The 19,438-nt window shown below is 51.2% G+C and overlaps 2 protein-coding genes across 8 annotated transcripts in view; one reads left to right on the forward strand and one right to left on the reverse strand.

Moving 5' to 3' along the window:
• FOXP3 (forkhead box P3) overlaps positions 1-2,052 on the reverse strand; it is a 19,261-nt gene extending 17,209 nt beyond the window's left edge. For all 6 annotated transcript variants that reach the window (XM_045994999.1, XM_045995001.1, XM_045995000.1 and 3 more), the window contains exon 1: positions 1,938-2,052. The gene's annotated coding sequence lies outside the window, so the exon portion shown is untranslated. The remainder of the gene's footprint in view (positions 1-1,937) is intronic.
• Positions 1,552-17,226, forward strand: PPP1R3F (protein phosphatase 1 regulatory subunit 3F). 2 transcript variants are annotated; one of them, XM_045994993.1, is made up of 4 exons: positions 1,552-2,605; positions 12,065-12,120; positions 12,343-12,425; positions 14,918-17,226. In XM_045994993.1, exons 1-4 carry the CDS (start codon positions 1,599-1,601, stop codon positions 16,211-16,213), a joined length of 2,442 nt encoding a protein of 813 aa, XP_045850949.1. In that variant the 5' UTR covers positions 1,552-1,598; the 3' UTR covers positions 16,214-17,226. The 2 variants fall into 2 exon arrangements, with proteins under 2 accessions (XP_045850949.1, XP_045850950.1); XM_045994994.1 differs by having other exon boundaries at positions 12,346-12,425.
• Positions 17,227-19,438: the final 2,212 nt, after the last annotated feature.

Below are 19,438 nucleotides of genomic sequence, written 5' to 3' on the forward strand. Positions count from 1 at the left end.
GGGGGAATTTATGAAGGGTCATGCTCAGCGGACCAAAGCTACATTTCAGTTCCCACAGAAGGCAGGACCTCAAAGGAGAGCGAATGAGGAAGCCAGAGCAGCGCTTGTGGCAGAGGAAACAGCAGGAGCAGAGATGGGGGACAGAAAGAGGGAACTGAGGCCACTTTGGGATGTGGAGTGCCAGTGGGGTGAGAAAGGTAGGACTTTGGTTTGTGATTACATTAGACATCTGCCAATGTGTTTAGCCAACTCCTGGAGGCATACAGTCAGGCTCAGTGTTTTGCTGAGCTGAAGTCAGAAAAAGCTCATTTTCCAGAAGAGGTCAATTTTTTCATTTGGTCATTCTTCAGCAATGGTGACAAGTCCCAGAGAAAGCTGAGGGTGACAACCAAGAATATTCTTGGCTAGTGGCATTGCTCAAGCAAAGGATCCGAGGTGGGCAGGGAAGACCCAGTAACTGTGACAGGAGAGTCCGTTTTGCTTTCTTAGACCTCACACTAGGGTGCAGTCTAGGTCTTCAGGGACTCTAGGCATTCACAGCTCTGGGGCAATGAGAAGTCACGAAGGGCTAAGGAGATGGTGAGTCTAACCACAAGAGGCATACTCTTCCCAATAGCTGAGTGCATTCTATGGCTCTCCGGCCCAACCACCGCACAGCCTAGACCCCCTCCTCTGGCCTCTTTATTGGCTGTTCATCCACTCCTTCACACAACCTCCAACACCCCGGTTGGCTCTGCTCTCAGCCGATCCTCCTCCGTGTCCTTCCAGCTCGCTAGACTTTGCAGCCTTTGCATATTGGTTCATTTCGTTCTAGCACTGCCCTTTGAGGTCTCAACTGCCTTCATTCTGGGTCCCTCATTGGCTATCAACCATCTCTCCTCCTGGCTCCAGCCTTCGCCGTCCACTCCCATTGGCCCTGCCCCTCCAGTCCAGCCTCCGAGGCTGTTCTTACACCGCCCCTTGGGTCTCTTTCTAGTCTTCGTATTCGTTAGTTCAGCCCTAGCACCGCCTCTTGAAGGCAGAGTGCAAGCTCATACGGCTCCCCCACTGGCCCGCTGTAGCCATTATCTTTTCGTCATCTCCTCTACGCCACCGGCGCGTGGCTCTCCATTGGCTCTTCGCGGCCTCTGTCTTCGCGTTCCGGCGTCTACGCAACCAAGGGATCTCCTGCTTTTCTGGCCGCTCCGTTCGCTCCCCGCTGCCCCCATCGCCTGTAGTCATTCCATTCTCCCCGCCGCACACATGCCGCTCCTGCTCACACTCCCCTACTAGCTGTCCTACTTCTGCTCTTTTCCTCCCGGACCCCGCACCACCCCCATCTAGACCTCCCCATTGATTCCCTGATCATCCCGCCTCCTGCACCGCCCACTCTCGGGCATCCCCATTGGCTGCGTGCTTCTCCTGCACTCGCTTCCCCGCTACGTCACCCAGGCGCGGCTCCCTATTGGCTTTCTGCTCTACCTGTCTTCCTCTCACCGCCTACACCCCCCGTGAGCCGTACCCCCCCGCGCTGGCCTTCCCATTGGCTGCCCGCCCCTTCAGGCCCTGCCCCCGCCGGTCCCGCCACCGGTGCCGTCGGTGCCGCCGCCGCCGCCGATATGGCGCGACCGGCCCCTGTGGAGCCCCCGCTGCGGCATCCCGCGCCCCCCTCGCCGGCCGCGGGCGAGCCCCGCACTTCTGTTGAGGCGGCGGTGGCCCCGCGGAGAGTGCTGTTCGCCGACGAGGCCCTGGGGCTGCCACTGGCGCAGCTGCGCCGCTACCGGCCGTGGGGCGGGCCCGGGGCGGGCAAGATGGCGGCGGCGGCCGGGCAAGATGGCGACGGCGGCGGGGCTGACGAGGACGACGATGGCGAGGATGGGGATGAAGGGGAGGAGGAAGAGGAGGCTTGCCCTGCGCCCTCGCCGCTGTGCCCCGTCCCCGCTGGCGGGGGGTTTTACCTGGTGCCCACATTTTCGCTGCCGCCCGCGCCGGGCCGTCTGGAGCGCTTGGGGCGCGTCATGGTGGAGCTGGAGGCGCTGCTGCCGCCTCCCGGAGCGGTCCCTGGGGGTGCCGGGGTGTGGGTGCCTGGGGGGCGCCCGCCGGTGCTGCGCGGGTTGGTACGCGTGCTGAACCGCTCCTTCGAGAAAGCGGTGCACGTGCGGGCCTCACACGACGGTTGGGCTTCCTTCTGCGACCACCCAGCGCGCTACGTCCCGCGCAGCCCGCCGGGGGCAGGAGCGGGAGGACCGGGAGCAGGAGATCCCTTCCTGGATCCCGGCCTGGGCCTGGGCTTGGGCCTTGGCCAGGCGTCCGCCTCCTCGCCCGACGACGGCGGCCGCACTGACCGCTTTGCCTTCCAGCTGCCCTTTGCTGAGGGCGCGGGCGATGGGGCGCGCCTGGACTTCGTGGTGCGCTATGAGACCCCCGAGGGCACTTTCTGGGCCAACAATCAAGGCCGCAACTACACAGTCCTGCTCCGGATCGCACCCGCTCCCACACCCACTGATGCTGAAGGGCTGCCCCAGCAGCAGCAGCTGCAGCAGCTGGAGCCACAGCCCGAGTGCCAGGGTCCCGTGGAGGCTGAGGCCAGGCAGCTGAAGAGCTGCATGAAGCCGGTGAGGCGCAGGTAATGTCTGCCAGCGCCACCTCCGCCAACGCAGGGCTGTGTCTAGGATGGAGGACAAGCATCCCGACCCTGGAACCCCCTCAGGCCTGCTCTCCAGGACAGGGAGGAGGGCGCATTCAGTCAGTTAGTCAGAGTAATGGAGGCCAAACATGTGCTAGGCTCTGTTTTAATTACTGGTGTTTCATTCATTTATTGAATTCCCTGGTAAAACCCTGAAGGAGACAGACATCTTCCCTACCCTCAAGGATCATGTAGGCTCCTCTGGGAGATGGTTTGAAAGAAAAACAAAGCAAGCAGATAAGATACAGAGGGATGAGATTAGTTGCTGAGAGGAAAGTGAAATAGGGTAAGGCGGTAATTTGGAGGGAGTAGCTGCTTTAGAATGTTCAGGGAAGGCCTTTAAGGAGGTGAGTCCTGGATGATCATAAGAGTCATGTGCAGGTATGGGGGTGGGGTGGGGAGAGTTTGGAGAAAAGGGAACAAGGAGGACTTTTCTGAGGAGGTGCCATTTAAACTGAGTCCTGAATGATAGAGGAGGAGTGGTTATGCACAGGTATGGGAGCAGAGGGAGCTGAGGACAGAGGTCCTAAGGTGAGAATGAGCTTGGTGTGAATGATGAGCTGTGTGCTGCAGTGGACAGAACTTTAGTGATCTAGTAGGTAGACCAAGGGCTTTGCCAGTGGGGGACAGGGGATCTGATCCCCATTTGACAGAGCAGCAAACTGGGATTCCAGAGGGAGAAACTGGTTGAGGAAGTGATGGCGCCTGGCTTTTCCAATTCCACCATGGCTGACATTGAAGCCTGTGCATCTCTTTACTGTTATGTTCTAGTCCAGTGCGAGGTCTCCTGCAGTATTGAGGGGCTGAGTCTATGCTCTCACAGGGAAGCAGTAGCTCTGGCAGAGGCAGAACCAGATGGGCCTGGACTTGAAGCCCTTGTCCTGTTTTTGCCTGTGACCATTCAGAGCCTGGGAGAAGGAGCCACTTAACCCTAGGAGGCATCATAGGAGTCTAGATTTTCTCAGTCAAGCTAGGAGTTCTTTGAAGGTAGCAGCTAGGCCTGATTCTTTTGGGGAACGGGGTCACGTAAGTCTAGTCTGGGAGAAGTAGAGTCTCTGCATGTGTGGGAAATGCACACATTTCCCTGCTTCTGGGAAGGACTGGAAATGGGAATGGGAAAATGCGTTCTGGACCTTGTATGTGCTTGATCAGAAGCCTCAGGCTGCAGCAAGATGTTTGTGGTCCTGGCAAGGCCTTAGGCTGTGAGTGAGTGATTCAGAAAGGTCTAGCTTGGGGCTGGTGGGCAGGTGTGCCCGGGTGTGTGAGCAGCCAGGCAAGTACCCGCTTACGGACCTATGAGCCCCACAGTAATCTGAGACTTAGTGTAAGGGGCCAGGCAGCATGCCTTCCCTTACAGTGTTAAGAGAATGGATTCTGACATCAGAGTGCCTTGGTTCAAATTGCAGCCCTGCCGTCTGTTGGCTTTGTGAGCTTGGCTAACTCATTTAACCGCACCATGCCTCAGTACCCTCACCTGTAAAACAGATAATTACAACACCTACTTCAGAGGAGACGAGTAAAAGCACTCAGAACCAAATCTGGCTCATAGCACTGCCAGAAAGTGTTAGCTAGTGTTTATGTTTAGGGAATGACACATACAGTTCCTTGGATACTCCTCCTAAACTCGGCTCTGCCCATCACCTACTGTGTGGCCATGCCTCAGTTTTCTTCATCTGTAAGCCTCAGTCTTCTCATCTGCTAAAGGGGAATGACAGGCACTTTGGATTGAACACAGCAAACATGGGCAAGGCACTACGGTGGTAGCCGTGGAAGAAAATAGTGCTCAGCATTTACTGAGCTGTGTGCTGACAGCTTCAAGTCTGTTCTCTCCTGAGTCCTGCTGTATGTGCTCTGTGGTACAGGTGCTCTGGTTATGTGCACTTGATAAAGGGGGATACTGAGGTAGCTCAGGGAGTGACAATGCCAGGGAGGACATGCTGGGGACTTTTTTTTTTTAACTACTCCTCTGGAAGTTCTGACAGGGTTCGGGAAGAATTCTGCATCTCATTCCTGGTGTTCCCAGCAGGGTATGCTTTCCTTTTCTCTCTCTTTCTCTCTTTCTCGCTCTTTTCTGTTTGTCTCTCTCTTTGCTTTTTCGGAGGTATCCCTTTACAAAGTGTAGTGATCTTAAGTATAGGGCTCAGTGGATTTTTACATACATATGTTCATGTAGCCATCACCCAGATCAAGGTTTGGAGTGGTCCTGGTTCCCAGAAGCGCCTTCTTTTCTGTCACTTTTCCCAAGTTGTCTTCCCAGGTGGCTGCATGGGAGCCCTGTCTGTAAGATGCGACAGTTTGGGTAACCAGAGTTTGGTCATTTTAGAGTGTAAAAGGAAGAGAACCAGAGAAATCAAAAGCTCGCAGGGCCAAGGTGGGTGGAGAGGGTGTTTTTCTTTTAAAATACATGGGTGGTTTTAAGGAGAAATTGAAGCAGCCCGTTCAGACAATTGTTTTGGTATCTGGCCCCAGGTCTGTGGTTCCTAACATGACTTGTGATATTATTTTAAGTGGGCAGATGGCTTTTTGATAGCTTCTTTATCTTTTGATCTCAGCTCTTGCAAAGGGGAGGTTGGTGCTCATTGCAAGATCAGCGGTAAGATTTTCTTTGTAGGTCGGTGGCTTTCTTGGCGAGTACATTTCAACTTATTATTGTTTTAAAAGCTGTGTGCTGCCCGGGACTTGGAGCACTGTTGAAGAACAGCTGCCCCTGTGACCCAGCCCTCTTGGGAACTGGTAGCTGGTCGCAGGGGATAGGCTGAACGTGTGGGAGCCCTGTGGTAGAGGGCCTTGTTCAAAAGTGCTGGCCACAGCCCCCCACTCTGGCCCCGAACCGGGCATGGGCACATCAGGTGGGGGCACAGGGGAAGTCTATGGGACCAAGCTTTTGATAACACTTAGGCTTTGAGATGATCCATCAACAAGCATTTGTTGAGGGCCTACTATGTGCTGGGCACGGTGCTAGGTTCAAACAGGGAAAAAGACGCAGACTGGCACTAAGTTGTTGAGGGTTTTGTGGTGGAACTGGGTGGGAGAGGCAGGGGCGGAGGGCTTCGTGTGTGACGCTTGGTGTGTGATGCTTGGCAGAGACCCTACTCTGTGCTGGGCAAAGTTTTGCTGAGGGTTCGCGTGCAAAGGCCTCATCTAATCCTTTCAGCATTCCCCTTGAGAGAGACTGTTTTTATCCCTCTTTCCTGGATTAGCAAACTGAGGCTCCCAGAGTCCAGAGTCCTAGGGCTGGTGTCAGGAGGAACCCTCCTGGTCTGCCTTGGCTTAACACCCTTAGGAGGTGTCCTGTTCCTCTTAGAAAGAAAGACCAAGAAAGCCTCAGCATGGCCTTCCAGCATCCCCCTGCCCTGTCCCCCAGTCTGTCCTCCACAGCTGCTAGTCTCACATCCCACTGTCCTCTGCCTTCTGAGCTCCTGTCACTGTGGTCTTAACAAGGTGCCTTGCCCCTTACTGCCTCAGGGCCTTTGCCCATGCTGTTTTCCATCACCAGGAATGTTGATCCTGTACTCCTTGCAGTCTCCTTGTTTTGATCCCTCGTTCTAAGAGTGCTTCCCCTGGAAAGCTTGTCCGTCCCAACATCCTGATGTTTTCTTAGCATGGCCCTGATGTTTTCATAGCGTGGATCAGGTGAGCCCTGCCTGAAAATGTCATGTAGCAGAACAGATGTGTGTTGCCACAACTTTAAGATCATTTCCCACCCCGCCTGTCGGTCCTATTCTATTTTTCTGATCCACTCTTGTCTCCACCTTGCTGTGACTCTTTTCAAATGTTCTTTACCTTCAGACTTTACTTCCTGCTTCAAAAAACAAAAAGAAGCTGAAAGGATGGAACTCCCCATAGCTCACAGCCCCCCAGCGTGCAAACTAAGTTCCCTCCTTTGTGTTACAGGGGAGGAGGGGCCCTTTTACTGCCTCAGGCCAGTCTCCCCATTTGTGCTCTGCAAGTTCCATTTTCTGCCACCTGCTCCAGAACTTGACCCTTTCTCTCCTGGCAGCTTGTTTGGCCCTCCTCACTGATCCTCTCTCTCGGCCTTTATACGTGCTAGCATCTCTACTATCTGAAAAACCTGTCCTTTGACCTCCCCTCTGTCCCTGCTGCTCCCAACCAGCACCTAACCACCCCTTCCTCTTCAGTGCAAACCCCTCTCTGAAGAGTTGCTGACACTCTCCTCCCATTTGCTTCAGCCCCGGACATCTACCAGATTCCAGAGGTGGTTTTGGTTTCCTTCTTGAAGTTGCTGAGCATTCCTACTTAACACACGGTCTCTCCCTTGCCTTGGGACCAGGCTCTGCTGCTTTTCCTCTTAACCCCCTGGCCTTTCTCCTTGCTCTTGCCTTCAGCTCACATAGCCAGGCTTCGTGTCTCTCACTTGGCTGGTGTCCCAAAGATGGGTCCCGTGTTCAAGATCGAATCCATCACCTCCCCAGCAGTGTTCCTGAGCGGCCTCTCCCTGACCCCTCCCTTGCTTATCTTCCTTCTAAGCATTCTAAGCCCATCCTGACCCTGGAGTCTGGGCCAGGGCCTTTTGTTCCAGGGCATTCTTCCTTTCCTGAAGGCACGGACCTCAGTGTGTAGTTAGATCTTCGCTAGGGGATTATTGGATGACCCTCTCTGCCCTCTTAGACTGTAAGCTCCGTGAGGGGTAGGGACGTGGTCTGCTTTTTGTTCACATCTGTATTCCTGCAGGGCCTGCCATGGTGCCTGGCACTTAACAGGTGCTCAATAAATGTTTGTTGAAAGAATGAGTGTGAGTTATTTTTTTAAATGTCTTCCTCCACATGAAATTGTCAGCTTGCTAGTTGGGTGTGCTCCCCCTTGTGTCTCCAGGGTCTGTCACTGGGCTGATGCACAGTAAGGCCTCAGTGATTTTTAGGTCACCTGTTGCTGAATGGTTGGGGACACAACTTGCTCTCTGAGTCGGCAGCCTTAGGGGAAACCAGAACAAACAAAGTTGAAACAGGACAGGCCAAGGGCCGTCTTAGTTGTCCAGAAAGTCAGGATCGAGTGGGAAAGCGATCCTTTTGTACTCCATCGACAATTGGTAGGGCATCATGGTTCAGGATGTGGACTGAGGCCACACACTATGGAAGTGGCAGAGCTGGGCTCTGGGCCAGGGTGGTCCTCCTCTAGTTCCGCAGTTCCTAAAGGCTATACCAGGCTGGGTGGTGCGTCTGACCAGCGGGGCATTGCCAGGCAAGTTGCTGTCCTTTTTGGAGCCTCAGTTGCCCTCAGTGGGAATTTGGAGGGGATCGCTGTTTGTTAGCACTTCATAGGCGATGTTCCACTATTTTCTCAGTCTACCCCACAGCCGTCTGGGGTGGCCGTTACCATTATACCTTCCTTACTGAGGAGGAAAGTGAGGCATCGAGAGGTTAAGTGACTTGCTCCAGGTCACACAGCTGGTAGGTGGCAGAGCTGAGATTATTCAAAGTTACCTGTTCTGACCCTTCATTGAACTGTGAAATCAGTTTCCTGGATCCCAACCAATATTAAAGAAAAAGAAGTAGCGTAGGAAATAGTGTGCATCATAACATGTAGTAAAGGTAAGTGCTGTTTCACTCAACAACTGTTTTTCAGTTTTCAATAACTATGTATATTTACACGTATGTGGGGTGCTGGCTTATGATGTCAAATGTATTTCTTACTGTGGGTCACTGCCAAATGAATGAAGTCCCTGCCATGAAAGAAGCTCATGGCCACAATAAACTGCTCTCCCTCCCAGCCTGCTGGAGGGGCTGTGAGTCCCAGAGCCAACACTGGAAGGCTCTGCCTTCCCCAGAGCAGTGCCCCCACAGAATGTGGTGGCTTTCACAACTGCTTTAAACCCTGTTCTTGTCAGAAAGCAGATGGCTGGGGGCGGGGGGCGGTAGGGTAACCAGAATCCTGGGATTCCAAGTATCGTGGGGTAGGTTTCTGAAGCCACCTGACCTCCTGGGGAGTCAGCATTATCTTCGAGTTGACTGCATGGGAGCTGGGGTCTGCTGAGTTTCCCTTTGGGTTTCAGCACATGACCCACTTTGGGCTGGCCAAGTTCTTTGAAAACAGCGTCGGGGGTACTCCCAGAGGACTTGGGGTGGCGGCTGCAGTGATGTGACCTCTGAGAGTCTGCTTTGTTCTCGCCCATTGGGGGTTGTCAGCCCTCCCCCGCTTGCACTCTGGCGATTAACTTTTTTGTTCTGTCTCGGCTGGCCCAGGCTGGGGCTGACGGCGCCTCTTTCTAAAATCTCACCTTCCGGTCTCCCCGCATGTCGTCTGAGGTCAGCGGTCGTTGAATTTCCTGATGGCAGGAGGAATTTCACACCTAGGAGACTGGTGTGGCCCCTTCTAGGCTGCGCTGTCTTGACTAGTTCTTGAGAACACCCCAAGGATGTGTCCTGGGTGTGGGCCCAGGTTCCCGGGCCTGCCCCTGACCCACTACTGCGTTTTGCCCTGGAGGAGATAGCACGTGACATTTGTGGGGCTGGTGCCAAAAGAGCAGGTTTCCTTCTCGAAAATTAGCAAGCACGCTGGAGGTACAGTTTTGTTCTTAATCTCCTCCCTCCCAGTTTTTCTAAGAACCCCTCTTCTCTGTTACTGATCAGTGAGTCAGTATACACTTGTACTCCATTTCTCTTACTATCCTCCTTTTGATTAAAGTCATAGCTGCCCCTGAATGTTTACTGTGAAAGACAGTTCAAGGATATCTAGGGTTTTTTTTTTCAGCCCACAGTTTCGAACAGTCTTCAAAATGGAGCCTTCTTTGGATTGTTATCAGTGTGGTGTGTAGTTAGTGGGTGTAGAGACACGGTTCCTTGAGCCTCAGTTTCCGCATTTGTAAAAAGGGAAGGGTGTTGCTTTGAAGGATAGATGTGAAGGTTTTCAAATGACTTGGTGTATCAATGAAAAGGGCCCACGTTGGAGGAGATGAACGATAAATGCTTGTGCCTCCTGCTTTCATCTCTCTGACTTCAGAGGTGTGGAGAGAGCCCTGCGTACTTCTGCTGACTTTGTGGATCTTGGGATCGGCTGAATTGCTTGACCTGATTTTTGGAAGTTTCCCCTCTTCTCACGCTCCTCTGCTGCAGAAGAGATGCTCTGGGGGCTGAGGGATTTGTTTTGTATTTGTTTTTCCTCTCCTTCCTTCAGCTGAACTGTGGAATTCTTTCCCTTCTGGTTGGCTGCATCCTGTGTCCCTCCCCGCCCCACCTTTTCTCTCTCAAATAGATCTAGGACTCCGGAGTGGTATTTCAGAGCCTGGTTGTACATGTCAGCACTGGGCCAGATGGCAGGGGAGGGCTTGCCTAGTCCTGCCCCTGGGAGGGAGGGCTACCCTTCTGTTTGTGGGTCTTCTTGAAGAAGATTGCTTTAGAAGATCTAGAAAGGTAACTTTTTCTCTAACGAAGGACTGTGCCAGCAAAAGAAGTCTTCAGAAATCGTGTTGGGCCACAGGTCCAAAGACCTAGATTTTAAACTTACTGGCGGGACTGGCACAAGATCAGGCTGGTTTGTTTCAAATCCCCCTTTCTTCTCTGTGATGCTTGGGAGTTGGTGGCCAGGATTCTGGAGTCACTCACTCCTGGGCCTGGTAATATTCAGATTCAAATACCTTTGGTGGGACGCATGAGCCCTAGTCCATAGAGAAAGACAGATAGTCCCTTCTGGAGCTTCCAGACTCTAGATCCATGTACCTGATTCATATTTCCTTCCTGAGGGACCTTGCTGTGACTTCCGTGTCTGGTGGTCACCTAGCCACATGTCCCAAGAAGGCAGGGAAACTGGGAATGAATATATGGGCAAAAGGCAGGTCCAAAGAAAAGCCTGAATGAAAGAAGAGGGAGAGATCTTGTCTGTTATTGCTGCCCCCCTCTACCTACTTCTGGAAAGGATCGGAGATGGCGTTGGAGTAAGACCCCAGTTTCCCCCCGCCCCCTGTCCAGGAAGTAGCAGTTTGTTGATCAAGAGCCTGGATTTAGACATGGGAGCCAGAAGGCTTAGGTTTTGGTCCTTGCTGCCTGACCTCGAGCCGTTTCCTCACCTTCCACGTCATTATCCGTGAGATGCGGATAATACTACCACCCACTTCACAGGATTAAAAGTACCTACCTCACAGGATTATTGTGAGGCTGTGTTAATAGATGTGAAAGCACCCAGAACAGTGCCGAACATCATAGAAGGTATTCTATTCAGGTCAGCTAGTGATCCCCGGTTTCTGAGAGGCAATTAATTATGTTTTTCAAAAAGTTGCAACCATCTGTAGAAATGTCAATGTCATCATATTACCTTTTAGGAATGAGAAGGTCTGAGCAATTGCCTCAGCTCCTCTCTGCCTCTGCTCATGTTTTTGTTAACGCTTCCCTCTCATTTGCCTTAATCTATAAACATTTGGTACTCATTTCTGAGAACGAGAACAGTGATTTCTCCATGATCCCTGTGACCCCACCCCTGGGAGAGACTGGGCGAAATACACTTGCCTTATGCCACTTAGACGTGGGGGCCTGACTTGCGTTGTGGAGGAGGACCAACCACGGTCGATTCAGCCCCCTGCTCCGTGCCAGATGCTGGTGTCTGGCTCGATGGCCTTGACTGCCCTGTGCTTGGTGTGTATATCCTGACTGTCCTGTGCTCTGTTTTAAGGTGAGGAGGGCGAGGCTCTGAAAGATTAGGGGGTTGACCAGGCTGATTGGATGACGGGGGGTGTGTTGGTGGAGGGACCCAGGTCTTTGTGACCCTGGGCTACTTCCTTTTTCTGCTGGCTTCCTTCCTGTCCTCCAGTTGCTTCCTTCCTCCTCTTTGCTGCTTTTCTGAGTCCCACAGTCCTCACCTGGCCTTTCTTGGAGAAAGCAGGTTCCTCTATGGCTAGGAATATACCCTAAGGAAATCATCCAAAATGCTCATATAAGCCATGCCCAGTAGTGTCTGCTGGAGTCTGCTTCATGAGAGCAGAATGAAGGCAACAAGCGAGCCGCTCAGGAGGATGGGAATGGGTTACAGATGTCACGGTGAGCCACTGTGAGGGTAAACGGCCACCTCAGGTGTTGACAAGAGCATATAGTGATGCTTCATATGGTTGCACGGACATTGCACGGACAAAGCCAGCTGCAAAATATTGTCTGCGGAAGCTAAGTTGATTTTGTAGAATATCTGGAATGAACTTGTCCTTCATGGTCCTAGTGGTTGCCTCTAGCTGATGTGTGCCTTTCCCCCCTTCTCTATGCTTTTCTGTGTTTCACAGCATTCCCCCAATGTGTCTGTAGGACTTTCCCAATCAGGGGGGTAACAAGAGGTGGCAGAAGGGAAGACAGCCACTGTCCCTTGGGAATGGGCCGCCACGGAGGCTCGGAAGGGGCCAGTGGGTGGCAGAACTGGCTTCTCAGGGACATCAGATCCATGCATTCTCCTCTTTGCCCCCGACAGGCCCGCTGAGGAAGAGCTGAGGATGAAGAGCGCAGAGGACAGCACCCCTGCTGTGGGTAAGCAATTGGCAGGCTGTGGGGGTTTCAGCTTCTTTGCACTGTTCCTTTCTTTCTCCCTGTTTTCTCTATATGAATTAGGAGGTCCCCTCTGCCTTCAACTGTCCCAGAGAGCCTCAGAGACAAAGCTGCCAAGTAGCCCAAAGAGTAGCCTTTCTTAACTAAACCTGGCCTACCTGGACACCTGCCTCACCCTGACACTACCCCTTCTCTTCTCTCCAGCAGAGCGCCCTAATGTCCAGGAGTCAGTGGGTCCCCTGGTGGCCCCCACCCCTCTCCGCCCATGGCCTCAGATGACGCTTCAGGTAAGCAGGCCCTGGCAGCCTCTGGATGGACAGCCCAGTGGGAGACTGGGTGGTGGGGGCCAACTTGCTCCAGGTTTACCCTAGGTCGGAGGGAGGTCCCCCAAAGCAGAACCTGATGGCAGAGGGTGGAGAGCTGGGATTCACCCGAGCTTTGTTATGTTAGGAAACATTTATCCAGTGCTTGCCCTGTGCCAAGCAGTCCTGGGCACTGGGAAGCTGGGAGCGACCAAAAAAGAGGTCTCCATGGGACTTATTTACATTTTGGTGGAGTGAGACATGACAAAACAAAAGAATAGTTAAAATATATGCTGTTTTAGGTGATGATGAGTGCTAAGGAAAAAAATAAAGGGATGGGGAGTGTGTGTGTGTCATACGTGTGTGCATGCACGCGCGCATGCATACGGGGTTGGGGGGGAAGTTTTTGAGTTTAGAGCAGGGGAGGCCTTCATGGAAAGTGAGATTTGAGCAAAGGTTGGAGAAGGTGAGAGTGAGCCACATGAGTAACTAGGGGAAGAACATCCCAGGCAGCTGCAAAGTCCCCCAGGCCGGGCCATGACTAATGTGTGAGGAACAGCAAGGAGCAGTGAGGGAGGGTGTTGGGGAGCAGCAGGAGGTGAGGTCAGACAGATCATACAGCGTCTCGTGGGCCTTGGAGAGAACTCGGGCTTTTACTCTGAGTGACAGGGGAGCCACGGAAAGGTTGTGAGTGGAGGAAGGCCATGATCTGACTTAGGATTTAACAGGCTCCCTTTGGCTGCGGTGAGGACAGTAGGCTATAGGAATGAGGGCAGAAGCAGGGGGACCATGACGGGGAGGCAACTGCAGCGATCCAGGCAATTGATGCCGGAGATGACACGGGAGATAGAGATTCTGGAGATGTATGTTAGAGAGAAAGAGAGAGAGAGAGACAGAGAGAGAGAGAGAGAGAGAGAGACCGAGCATGTGTGTATGTGTGTGTTTTAGTACAAAGGTTTTCAAACATATATAGAAGGAGACTAGTATAATGAACTCACATACTCCTGTCACCTAGCTTCAACAAATTTCAGCACATGTCCATTCCTACTTTTTCCGTACCCTCTCTGCCCACCCCCCAATTGCCTATGGAATTATTCTGGGAAGAAATCCAGACATTATCTCATCCACAAATATTTCAGTTTGTATCTCAGAAAATTAAGCACTCTTTTAAAAAAACACAACACAATGCAGGAAATCAACAGTTAGTCCTTAGTATCATCAAATATTTGATCAGTGTTCAAAGTTCCTTATCTCATAGGTGTTATAGGATCCAAACCAGGTCAACACGTTACATTTGGTGGATGGGTCTTTTTTAGATTTTAAAATCTCCCTCACTTTTCTGGCAGTTTGTTTGTTTGTTGAAGAAACCTTGTTTGTCCTGTAGAGTTTCCCACAGGCTGGTTTTGGCTGATTGTATGGAAACACATTTCTCACTCTCTTTTTATCAATATGTTAATTCCACTTAATGTGATCTATTAAATCCAATTAATCCACTTTAAATTGATTTATTAAATACCATCTGTTATTATGAAACTAATTTAACTAGAATTGATTCTATTGAATTCTCTTATTCCTGTTTCATTTAGTAACTGGAATTCTTCTCCAAAGAAAAACGTTCTCATATCAACCATTTGGCTGCCTTGAGGGTATATAATTTGTATCGAAAAAGCTGTATAAATGCTTAATTTTTTCCCTTTTATTTACCAGTTTTCAGAAGAAGTGAACATCTCCAAAGGTGACCAACTAAAGGATTTTTGGTTTTGGTGTATTATTACTAACTCGTGAATTTTAAGCATATTTGATAAGTTTCCACCCATTGCATTTATTTACTCATTTTGGTGTTTAAATTGAACTCTCTCCGGTCAGTAGGAACTTGTTTACGTTGGTTCCAGAGTCCTTTTGAACACAGTCCCATCATTCTTTGACCACTTCTTCAGATTCTAGAATGACAGTGTGTCCTAGACTCATTTTGTACTTACCCTACCTGCAGCCATTTAGTTAGAAAGCTCCGGTTCCTTTTAGGGGAGAATGATATTTAGAAACCAGAATCTGGGTGCTCCATGTGCTTTCCTCCTGCTAGATAGGCCATTGTTTCTAGGCCTTGTCAAAATAAATGTTTTTGAAAGAGAAAATATCTGAATTCACGTGGATATTCTGGATCTGTTTTAGAGGTCAGCCAACAGTGCTTATGGAGAGCCATTCACCAAATGTTGGGGCCCACTGCCTTCCTTATCTTAATGATCTGCAGGAGGTCCCCTTTACTCCATCTGATTTGGTTATGTTACTAAAGATGACATAGGCTTTGGCATTTGGAGCAGTAGAGAGGGCTCTTTAAGGAGGGTGTACCTGGAAACACGGGTGGGGCTGGGTGTGGGCTGTCACCAGTCTCACTGTCTCTGCCTGTCCCATCCCCTCCTCTACTTCATTCCTCTTCCTTTCTCTCCCCTCCTGCCCTACCCCCCTCCCAATGGCTCTAGGTTTCTGAAGTTACAGTGACTGGCAAACCCCCAGAGGAAGGTGACGTCCCCAGAAGCAATCCGCCTGTGGCTTTCACAGAGGTCCCCCAGGCATGGGCCATCAGGATTCTCCCCTCTTCCTCTCTCTGTGGCCTGGGTGGCTCCCCCAGGGACCAGGCGTCGGGGCCCGATGCAAGTGAGGGGGCAGCCGGGCCTCTTCTGGAACCCAGCCAGCAACAGGTGGAGGCCACGTGGGAAGTATCACGAGAGAATGGAGGGGGCCGAAAGGACTCCATGGTGGGGGCCTTCATGGATGAACCCCCTGGGGGTCTGGAGGTTGTGGGTGGGTTGGAGGAGCTCCTTGGCGAGGACACCATTGACCAGGAGCTGGAGCAGCTCTACCTGTCCCACCTGAGCCGCCTGCGGGCCGCTGTGGCTGCAGGTGGGGCGGGAGGTGGCGGGGAGGGCCCCACAGATGGGGGGGTGTCCCCCAGCCATCCCCTGGGCATACTCACGGACCGCGACCTGATCTTGAAGTGGCCTGGCCCCGAGAGGGCCCTGAACAGCGCCCTGGCTGAGGAGATCACCCTGCACTATGCCCGGCTGGGGCGTGGTGTGGAGCTTATCAAGGACACTGAGGATCCTGATGAGGAGGGGGAGGGTGAAGAGGGACTCTCCATTGTACCCTCCAGCCCAGAAGGGGACACCCCCAAGGAATCACCTCCAGAAATCCTCTCAGGGGCCCATCCTGTGGTAGCCACTATGGGAGATGTGTGGCTCCCATGGGCAGAGGGCTCGGGCTGTGACAGCCCCGTGGTTCTGGGTGCAGAGGGTCAGTTCACTGGGGCTCCAGAAAAGGGGATGCGCAAGGACATTGACTCTCTGCGCATAAGTAGGGTGATGGCTGGGGTGACTGGGCCCCCAGGGGAGAAAGAAGGCCGGATGGAGTTTACCACTGAGTGGGCAGACAGCTTTGTTCCTAGATCTGGTAAGGAGCCAGCTGCTCCAGTCCTACGGGGGCAAAGTTTGACCCTCCTCAGTCCCTCGGGGGCTGAAGTCTGTCCTTCTAGCCTGGCCAGGCCCCATGTGAGCCCCCAGGATGAAGAGGGTGCAGGCCCAAGCCTGGAGCCCCCAAAGAAGTCTCCCACCTTAGCAGCCCCTGCAGAAAGTGTTTGTGTATTGCCTCCCCAGCTGCGGGGGCCCTTGACCCAGACTCTGGGTGTCCTGGCTGGGTTGGTGGTGGTCCCTGTGGCTCTGAACAGTGGTATGTCCCTCCTGGTGCTTGCGCTGTGCCTCTATCTGGCCTGGTTCTCGTAGAGGCTGCTTGTGTGGGGTGTAGCAGTAACAGATTCCCCCCCTCTGGGGTGTGGGGAGAGGCCGTCCCTGCACTGCACCCAGGGGGTTCAGATAGGATGTGTGGCCTGTATAGTGAGGGGTCTTTTGCTTCTGAGAATGCCCAGCTGGAGAGAGACCTTCCCGTGCCTGAGGACTTGTCAGCACAGAGCTCCCTGTGGTGATGCTGGTGGAGGGGAACAGGGCACGGTGGACAACGTGAGATAATTTTCAGAGAGGAACTGGGCATGTCCTCCCTTCCTCCCCCCCCAAGCCTGTATTTATTTTTGTATAATTCTCTGGATGAGGGCGAGTGGTCGTGAGCTGGTCTTGGGGCACAATTACCCAGAGATATATTTATTAACAGTCAACCTGTGCAACCTGCTGGAGCTTTATTTTTAATTTAATTTATATAGAGTACCTATTATTATATGCCACAATAGAGCTCTATGAGAAATGATGTGTCTTGCTGTACAGTGTTCTCCAGTGTGGGCCTGAGTGTGTGTGGCGTGGTCCTGTTCTGTGGGAGGGGCGGGTGGGGAGTTGGCCATGTGACACGGCCATGTCTGCTGCCACAGCTTCAGTACGTGTCACCTCACCTTATGGTCCTGCCCTGTGTGGTCTGGTGGTCTTTGGAGGGGCGGGTCCTTTGGCTTTTTTATATTCTGCCAGGGAGGGAGGAAGAATGATTGCCACGTGAAGGTTTGGTGTTGAACACACGGCTGCGGCGGTGGATGTGGTCAGCTGTAGATGTGGGAATACTGGCTGCGAATAAGCCACAAGGTTTTGAGGTTCCTGGAAAAAGAAAGAAGCCTTTGACACCAGGAAGGAGACCCTTCTGTCTCCAAGATTGGGAAGGTCTCAGAAGGGACAAAGGAATTAATGTGCTGTGAAGAATTCATACCAGAGTTGCTGTCCACAGACTTTGCCTTTATAACTCAAAACAGGAAACCCAGAAGCTTTGAAAGAAAGGATAGATATATTTACTGCATGCAAATAAAAATCTCTGCATTAGCACAACAAAACACCATATATTTATTTACTTGCCTTCGCAACAAAACTTCACACCAACTTTCTTTCATTCTTCTCCAGGGCTCCCCTGCTTTTCTGAAAAAGCCCCAATCAGATTGTTTTCCCAGCCACTTCAGCAAAAATCCCTGATGATATTTGATTGGTCCATCAACAGCCACATCCCAGATTTCATCTTCCTTGACCTACTGGCAACATTTGACACAGCTGGTCATCTCCCCCACCGTGAAATCTCTCTTTACTTGGTTTCTGGGACACCACACTTGCCTGGTTTTCCTCTTTCCTCGTTGGCCACTCTTCTAGAACAGGGCCTGGCACCTAGTAAGTCCTCAATAAATGCCTACTGATTGAAATAAATGAGGGAACAAATAAACGGATGTGGGAAAATAGAGACATGGTTAGAGAGCTAGCTGGGCATTCAGTGGTGACAAGCTTAGTTCAGTTCACAAATGTGGACTGACCACCTCTTCTCTGTTCTGAGGACACAGAGGAAGGATCTCACAGTCTAGTGGGAGAGACAGACACAGAGAAAGGATTTTAGTACAGTGCGGTTAGCTCATTAGCAGTGATGAGGGCCTCAGGACATATGCTCAGCCCAGTGTGGGGACTCTGGAAACCTTTTGGGAAGGCACGGTGCCTGAACTGAGTTAAAAAGTGAGAAGGAATCCAGCAGGTAGTAGAGGGGAAGAGAGGGCAGTCCAGTCAGAAGGAATAGCATTGCAGAGGTTTGGAAGTGGAAAACGTACTGAAAACAAATTCAGCACCCACTCATTTCATCTGTCTTTCAATGAGGATATTCTCACTTGGTCAAATATCAAAAGTGCAAACAAGTGTCCATGGTCTTCCACTGATGTGATTGTTTGCTCAATGTCCAAAAAGGCAACTTTCTGCCAACTGGATTGAAAAGTTAGATACAATGGACAAAGTACTCAAATTACTACAGACATGTAACTTGCCAAAACTGTTCCCAAAAAAAAGAGGATAAGTTGAGAAGTCCTATGACCATTAAAGTAACAGAACCTATAGCCAGAAGTCTTCCTGCACAGAAACTCTGGGCCCAGATGGCTTCACTGGTGAAACACTCAAGGAACAAATAATTCTGATTTTACAAAAGCAATTCCAGAGTGCCGTAAAAGGGAGCATCTAACTCGTTTTATGGGGCTGATAGAACCTTGATCCTAAAACTTGATGAGTGAAAAAAGAATATTATAGATCTCAAGAAAATATACAAATACCTTAAACTAAACAGTTGCCTGTCTTGGTCTGCTTAGGCAGCCATAACAAAATAGTGTAGACTATGTGGCTTGAAAACAACAAACATTTATTTCTCACAGCACCAGAGGCTGGGAAGTTGAAGAATCTTCAGCACCTGAAGATTCGGAGTCTGGTGGGGACCAACGTCCTGGTTCATAGATGGCTCTCTTCTTGTGGTGTCTTCACATAGTGAAGGGGCAATGTTACTCTTTGGGGTTTCTTTTTTTTTTCTTTTTAAATATTTTATTTATTTGAGAGAGAAAGAGCATGAGAGGGGAGAAGGTCAGAGGAAGAAGCAGGCTCCCCACAGAGCTGGGAGCCCAATGCAGAACTCAATCCCAGGACTCCAGGATCATGACCTGAGCTGAAGGCAGTGGCTTAACCAACTGAGTCACCCAGGTGCTCACTCTTTGGGGTTTCTTATAAAGGTACTCCCATTCATGAAGGCTCCACCCTCATGATCTAATCACCCCTAAAGTCCCCCATCTCCTAATACCATCACATTGGGGTTACGTTTCAACATACAGCTTGTGAGGGGACACAATCATTCAGTCTCTAGCACTGCCTACATTCAATACATTTAAAAAGTGTAATATGACCAAGTTGGATTTATTCTAAAACGGCAACATTTTTATTTAACATTTAACATTTGAGCTTAGTCAACAAAAGTTGCTTCATTAACGTATCAAAGGAAAAACCACAATAATCTCAATAGCTGTAGAGAAAGTGTTGGATTAAATTTAACATCTATTCATGATTTTCTTTTTTGAAAGATTTTATTTATTTGAGGGGGGGTGGGGGAGCAGAGGGAGAAGGAGTGCTGCATGCAGAGCCCAATCTCACAACCCTGAGATCATGACCTGAGCCAAAATCAAGAGGTGGATGCTTAACTCACTAAGCCACCCAGGTGCCCCTCTATTCTTGACT

Source organism: Meles meles, chromosome X, assembly GCF_922984935.1.
Source record: "Meles meles chromosome X, mMelMel3.1 paternal haplotype, whole genome shotgun sequence".
Lineage (NCBI taxonomy): Eukaryota > Metazoa > Chordata > Mammalia > Carnivora > Mustelidae > Meles > Meles meles.

What these genes read in the sequence shown, in the direction of transcription:
- PPP1R3F (XM_045994993.1), top strand. Translation starts at nt 1,599, where the DNA reads ATGGCGCGACCGGCCCCTGTGGAGCCCCCGCTGCGGCATCCCGCGCCC. An exon ending in ATGAAGCCGGTGAGGCGCAG is followed by an intron (nt 2,606 to 12,064) that starts GTAATGTCTGCC and finishes TGCCCCCGACAG; the next exon opens with GCCCGCTGAGGAAGAGCTGA. An exon ending in GGACAGCACCCCTGCTGTGG is followed by an intron (nt 12,121 to 12,342) that starts GTAAGCAATTGG and finishes TCTTCTCTCCAG; the next exon opens with CAGAGCGCCCTAATGTCCAG.